Genomic DNA, 7,517 nt, shown 5'->3' on the forward strand with positions numbered 1-7,517 from the left:
AAGCTCATGCGCCTACAGCCCATGCTCCGCAACAAGAGAAGCCACTGCAATGAGAAGCCCGCGCATTGCAACGAAGAGTAGCCCCCGCTCACCGCAACTAGAGAAAGCCCGTGCAGCAACGAAGACCCAACACACCCAAAAATAAATAAATGAATGAATAAATAAATAAATAAAAATATTTTTTCAAAGGAAAATATTTATTTGTATAAAGACTTTTATAATATCAAAAAGTGATTTAAAAAAACCCCACTAGGTATCTAACAGTGGAGGCATTTATAATTCATTATAATTTAGTAACAGCAGAGAAAAACTATGCCATCATGAGAAGTTATTTACGAAGACCTAGCAGAAACATGGAAAAATGCTTATTATATTAGGTTAGGTTAAAAGAAAGATATATTTTGATTGTAACACATAAAAATTTATATGTAAATGGTGATTAGAAAAGGATATGCAAAAATGAAAATTACTGTGTTAGGGTGATGGGATTATAGATGACTTTTTACTTCCCAAACTTTCTGCAGTGTGATGTTTCTAAAAAAGTTAAAATTTTGTGAAAGATGTACACTAACCAGTAATTTATAAAAACGACTTCTCTCTGAACTTAGTTGTTATAAGCATTCAATTAACTTTCAAAAATTACCACCTTAAAAAAGCAACTCAAACTTTCATAGCATGTCGATTTCCACCAAGAGTGGTAAAATAACTTTTTCTTTTTTTTTAAAAAAGAGAAGTAAAATTGTTCAAGTTTACATACCAGAAGTAGAAATCTAGGCAATGTTGCTGCCGAGATTTTTTTTTTCTTTTCTGTATGTAAATGCTCAGTGATAAACTTAGAAATACTAAATTTGAGTATAATGGTGTAACTGTGACTTCAAGGAAGCTGCCTCTTACTGTGCAGCAGAAACGTTTTCATACCAAATATGACACCCAAATACACTGACAAAATACATATCGCTTACCTCTTTGGCTCTCTGTACTGCATCACTCGGAGGATTCCTGATTTGCGGTGAAGATTTTGTGTTAATTTTGTCATATAGCTAAAAGCAAAGGAGAAAATCCAATCAACATTCATAATTCTTTGATAAATTCAGAGCTTCATATTTATTATTTCACTAAACAATATTTTCCCCTTAAAGAGGCAGGCTGATGATTTTAGTGGGATCTTCTTGTTAATGTCTTATTCATTCAAATGAAACTTGTTGGGATGAGTGCTACGCGTATCTTTTTAAAAATCATCAATATTTCAGTAATCACAGCATTTTTTCCCTCTGATAGAAGCAACATTTAATAAGATGAATACAGAGTAAAATGAAAGAATGCTTTCTGGCCAAGACACATCTGAAGGAATTTTCACAGCAATCTAAATCTTGGGAAAGGGCAAACCCAACTCCTTCTAGGAAGGAATGCTCTCACGAAAGGTTTATACTTGTTTTACTAGGGCTGTTCATTAACAGTATCAGTTCTGGCATCCTTCAGCAAGAAATCAAGGACATAAACCTTTTTCCTTTTTAATTTGTAAATTCACAGAGTATGGGAAGAAGCTGAAAAGAGTCTATACTTTAAAAACTCCGCAAATCTAAATGATCCAAAATTTAACTTTCTGAAGAAAATTCTTTAGAGAAAAATCTCTGTAGTGCAGAAGTGCAATTAAAGTATTAATTTCTACTTCAGACAAAACGTCTCATTCAGCAGTCTGCTTTGAAAAGTGAAAAGTTTAAAATGGTCTTGGCTAGCCAGCCACTTCTATTTCCTAACTTCTCTAAAGTAAGTGGGGAGTTTTGGGGGTTGGTTTTGGTTCTGTTCTTTTTTCCTTCCCTACTATGCACAGCAGTGCTAGTGGAGAGGTCACATACCATAATATTCTTCAGATTACAGTTACACTTGTTTATACTGATGCAGGATAAAGCTTTATAACTTGTAAATGTTTGGGCCACACCATACATAAAAATTCCTAGTGATTAATAGGCAGACATAAATAAATAAAGCCTAATGATAGCAATGTGAAGATAGAGCAGTGACCATTTTAAAATGGCGGCATTAAGAAAGTACTACTAAATTAGAGGTTAAATAAATAGTATAAGTAGGCTAGTAAAATTTGCTCTATTTAAAATATTATATCAACACTTAGGGAACTAGTGATACGTGGCTTGTTTATAAAAGTTTGCTCGAATCCCTGTAGAATACACATGGGCAGTCTCCATCCTCTGAATGACTTCCATCTCTAAAGATTGTAAATTTTGACATTTGGAACCACCGAATATATTTTTCCATAGAAATAATGGTATATGCAGTGTAGGTTCCCAGACTAGTCTATAGAGATAAATGAAATACTGTACACATGCAATAAAAAGTAGGAGGGGGAAAAAACCCAACCCCCCAAAAGTAAGGAATCATAAGTTTAAAAAACACAATTAAAATACCTAACACTTAAAAAATAGATATAGCCATCACCTGACATGTCATAATATTAATAATCAAACAAAATAAAAAACCTACATGGATAATTAAAAAGATTTTTAAAACTCTTAAATGCTGTTTGGGAAAAAGAAAGCAAATTTAATTTGAGGCTTTACAAGTTGACGGCACTATCATTTATAATGTCTTTATAATGCCTAATTTCACCACAAAGAGTTTTGCCTTTTTCTTGAACAAGGACTATTACTAATGCTACTTTCAAAATTTTCAACCATGATTAGGATTAGCTTCTATTTAAACATTTAATAAATGCACATTAGTTTTAACTCACAAAGCAACAAAAATTCCAAGCTCCCAGAATTGCTCTCACTCTATTACTGGAGACCTTTTATTTTTGGCTTGGTCTTATGATGCCAAGTACAGTTCCCTAGGTCTTATATCAGTGTGGTTTCTTGAGGATTTGTAGCGGAATCAGCTGGAGTAGTTACTTAAACGTACAGATTTCTGGGCCCCACTGCAGATCTACTGAATCAGAATTTGAAATGGGGATCCAGATATCTGTGCTTTAATAAACTCCTTAGATATCTGTAAATCTTATGCCCAGTACCAACTTTTGAGAATAGTTGTAGTAGTACAAATACTAACAACAATGATAATTGTTACTTTTATTGAGCACTTAGTGGATGCTAGTTACTAGTCAGAGTTCTTAATATATATTCCCTCATTTAACCTCAGACAACCTTGTAATGCTGATATCCCTACTACTCCCACTTTATAGATGAGGAAACTAAGGCAGGGAGTAGCAAAGTGAGAACTAACGTTCTAGCTTTACAACAACTTCACAGGTGGCATGCAGATAAGGCCCTGATCCAAGGGAAGTGCTCAGACCAAATTTCCCTCTGCTCCTTTGGTTTTGCCTGATCCAACTAATCACACATTCACCCAAAGTTCAGTGGAACTAGTGGTGGGATGAGGGGGAGGTGAGATGCTTAATATGAAAGGCAGATACAGTAGGAAGGAATTAAATGAAGGGACCTTTTGCTTGAGGTGGGGACACTGGGCTCTGCCCCTCCAACTCCTAGGAAAGTGCAGGACTGGAGCGGTCAAGGCAGGCATTGGATGGAGTGGATGGTGTCCATGTGGTTAAGAATAGATGGTGAATTTCAACTGCCTGCTCATTAACCAAAAGAGTAATTAAGAACTGAGGCAGGAAGGGACAGGGAAGGGGCTTACTTTCACCATCAGTGGGAAGAAGTGACCCCTTGTTGACCCATCTATCCATCTAATATTTACTGAGGTCCTACCATGTACTAGGCAGTGGGTTCTATTCACTGGGGTTATGGAGAGGAAAAAGATGATAGTTGCTATGCTCAAAGAAGTCACAAATTCCAAAGACATGTATAACCAAAGGCCCAGGAACATATGCCAACTTGATCCCCCTGAGGACCTGAGAGTACTTTGGTCCCCAGCAATATCAACTAGGAAATAGTGAGCAGTCCCAAGTTGGGGACTATCTGGATGTGTATGCATGACATGCCAACCTTCATTCCCCTGCCCCCTATTTCTGTGACTCTATCTTTGCCTTAGGGATTCAAAATATTTTAGGGATACCCATAACAAATACAAACTGTTTGAGAGATATGGCAAAGTATGTAAATAAAAAGTCATCAACAGAGGAAATTTTGAATGCAATGTAACATTTAATTGTTTTAAAACAGTCGTCAGGAGTATGCAGCTTTTCAACTTCTCATTCTTATGGGTCATCTTCATATTCTATGCTGCCTAGGAGATGCTATTCAGGACTCAAAGTTCAAATTCAGGTGGAGTTTTCCCAAGGTCTAGAGGCAAGTGAGAGGTGGTTGAGTTTTGAGAACAAAGGAAGGCTGCAGTTTCTCCTCCTTTATCACCCTTTACTGCCCATCCCCCTTCTATCATATACAGAGAATTATTAGAATGATGTGACTTTGGGACTTGGCCTGCTGTCTTGGACTTTCAGCTAAAGCCCAGAGCTAAGGCCAATAGGAAGTAAGTGGTCTGCTAGGAAGCTGCCAGACCATCCTTCCAGGGCTTGCTGAAAGGTAGTTAAAATGTCCTTCCATGCTCATCCTAGCACCCCATTCCGCCTATAGTGACAGATGCTTGGAATCTGTAGAAGCTAAAGGACTGAGGCAAGGAAGCATTTGATTTTTCCTTCTCCTTCCTGTTGGGGAGGAAAGGAAAGGGAGTTGCTTCTTCCCTCATGCAAAGTGAAGGATGGTAGATGCTCCAAAAGACCCATGTACACAAAGTAGAGGTGCCAGCAAGGAGAGCTCACTATCTCATGCTCTGCAGGGATGCTTGCTGAGTTGCAGCAATTTACAGGGTCCATCTTGGTGCACCCAGAAGAGCGCTATGTGAGAGTCTTCGGAGTGGTTTGACATGTAGCGTTTGGGGTCTCAAGTGAAAAGAGCCTCTTTCCTGGTTGATGGCAGGGTGGGAGGCCAACAGCAGGGCAGCCCATACTTGGAGTGTATTTTATGGCAAGACTGTGTGTTTCCCATGAGTCAAGGAGCTGCCTCAGAATGTAATCTGGCTGGAGCCATCTTGGCGGAACCCTGACCAAGAGGGTTGTCTGCACAGAGCAAGGGGACCCAGGAGTGGCCGTGGGGTCACAGCTGAAGGCAGGAGCTGAGAGTGCTGCTGAGGCCAGTTGCAGAGTACATGATGATGCAGGAGCAACCCAGGACAGAGACAACATCTGGATACCTGCCACACCCCGGGCATTAACAGCCAAGAGGGCACTGGCTGCCTGAGGGACACGAGTACAGAACATGCTGTTTAAGTGGTTCTTTCTCTTTTCCATGATCAGACTCTTGAGTCCTTTGACATTCAGTAACGACACGTAGCATGAGGCTGAGTACATAGTAGATGTTTAATAAATGTTTCTTAAAAAAAGTAAACGAGTATTTAAATGGTGCACAGGAACTGTAAATAGATATATTTTTTAAAAATCAGAGTAATATAAAAATAAAGAGTAGGAATACTTATTTTACCTTGTTTCTTTAGGAACCAGGTATCACAGTATCTTCTGTCCTGCTTGCACAGTTAAAAACTCTCCCTCAAAATTAAGAAATACAGTTTGACCACATTTAATTCTTTTTTTTGCTATGTTTCAAGTCTGACTTCAAAAAATTTTCAAGGTAAAAGAGATCTTAGATATCAACATGATTCAATTCCTCCACTTTAAGAAGGAGACAACTGATGACCAGTGACATGAAGGGATGCACTCGGGGTCCTGCAGCCAGAGTAGGAGGGACTAGACTGGCTTCCTGATACGTGCTGTCCTTTCTCTCATACCACAGTACCTTGGCTTGTATTAGAATTCAGTAACATGGTCTCATGCCAGGGATACACCTTCAGCAAATATTCGGGAAAATAACTGTAGAAAATGCCATTTATAGGCTGTAGGGGAAAAAACTAACTAAATGTGATTTTAAAAAAATAAATAATTTATTTTTGGCTGCGTTGGGCCTCCATTGCTGTGCGTGGGCTCTTCTCTAGTTGTGGCGAGCAGGGGCTACTCCGTTGCGGTGTGCGGGCTTCTCACTGCAGTGGCTTCTCTGGTTGTGGAGCATGGGCTCTAGGCACGCGGGCTGCAGTAGCTGTGGCTCGTGGGCTCAGTGATTGTGGCTCGTGGGCTCTAGAGTGCAGGCTCGGTAGTTGTGGCACACGGGCTTAGTTGCTCCGTGGCATGTGGGATCTTCCCGGACCAGGGCTCGAACCTGTGTCCCCTGCACTGGCAGGCAGATTCTAAACCACTGTGCCACCAGGGAAGTCCCTAAATGTGATTTGAAAAACATCAGGCAATCAACTACAAGCCTTGCCCTATTAAAGAATGTTAGAATCCTAATCCTTGCCTGGCTAGATGATAAACATTTCAGGCTTTGTGGGTCATATGGACTCTGCCACAACCACTCAACCTTGCTATGTATGTGTAGGCAGCCATTAATAGTCCATAAATGAATGGGCATGGCTGGGTTCCAATAAAACTTTATTTACAAAAGCAAGTAGCTGGCTGGATTTGACCTGACAGCTGTAGTTGCCAACACTTGCTCTAGAAGCTCAAACTCAAGGCGAACTGAAATGACAAAATATATTTCCGTTTGTTGTTTGCTTTCCTGCCATCTGAAGATTTCAAGTGTATTTGTAAAGCTGAGGTGTAGAGGGTGAGGTAGAGGGAGGGAAGACTGTTAATAAATTATTCCTGGAGAGAAAACAAGAATGACTATATTACTGTTTGTTTTCTCTTTCTAATGAAATTATAGTTACCCAAGTTCAGCACTTTTTATTAAAACACACACACACACACACAGAGCCCAAGGCAAAACGAGGAAATGTGAACAGCTGCAAGGGGAACAGACTCTTTCACGCTGTCTCACTCACAGACAGGCCTGCTCACTGCCAGTCTCTGGCGCTGGGTCAGATATGACTCCACACGGCTACATGGACATGCTTAATCTTTCTGTCTTAAGGAGTAGAAAAGCACAGTTCTGTTAAAAGGCCACATTCTATATTTGGGATGGGTTGTTTTAAATAAAGCAGAATAAAGTTGGTGGTAATATTAAACTGAACTCTCCTGAGATTGTACTTTCAAACATAAGTTAACAAGTTAATGTCATTTTTAATTTACATTCAAAACACTAAATCAAGTTTCTTTTCTTTTTTTTAACCATACTTCGTGGTACCTCACTTTCTTCTGATTTTTATCCTCAAATAGAAATCTTTGTTTTGCTCATAGTTTATATGCAGCACTTAGCAATATCAACATTTAAAACGGAGTGGTTGGTGGAGAACCTATAAAATTACTATCACTGGGTTATGTGTCCCACTAACTTCCTAGCACAGAGAAAAACAAATCTAAGGACCAGAATGTACTTAGTTGAGAAAGATTATAACTTTTGCAACTAGGCTACAGACATGAGCCAAATAATGAATGGGTTTGTACAGTTGCTGGGAACACAGAAGTATATTAGCAACCATCATCTTACCACCTAAATCAAAGATACCAAAGAAGCCCCCTGCTGGGAAAGAATTAAAGTTTTCAAGAGTAAAATATTTAG

General features: G+C 39.2%; 1 protein-coding gene across 4 annotated transcripts in view; it reads right to left on the reverse strand.

Moving 5' to 3' along the window:
• CASK (calcium/calmodulin dependent serine protein kinase) overlaps window positions 1-7,517 on the reverse strand; it is a 373,376-nt gene that overhangs the window by 65,965 nt on the left and 299,894 nt on the right. For all 4 annotated transcript variants that reach the window (XM_024759851.1, XM_024759848.1, XM_024759849.1 and 1 more), the window contains exon 12: window positions 963-1,040. In XM_024759851.1, the coding sequence (XP_024615619.1) occupies window positions 963-1,040 (78 nt within the window). The remainder of the gene's footprint in view (window positions 1-962; window positions 1,041-7,517) is intronic.

Source organism: Neophocaena asiaeorientalis, unplaced genomic scaffold (assembly GCF_003031525.2).
Source record: "Neophocaena asiaeorientalis asiaeorientalis breed wild unplaced genomic scaffold, Neophocaena_asiaeorientalis_V1.1 scaffold312, whole genome shotgun sequence".
Classification (NCBI taxonomy): Eukaryota; Metazoa; Chordata; class Mammalia; order Artiodactyla; family Phocoenidae; genus Neophocaena; species Neophocaena asiaeorientalis.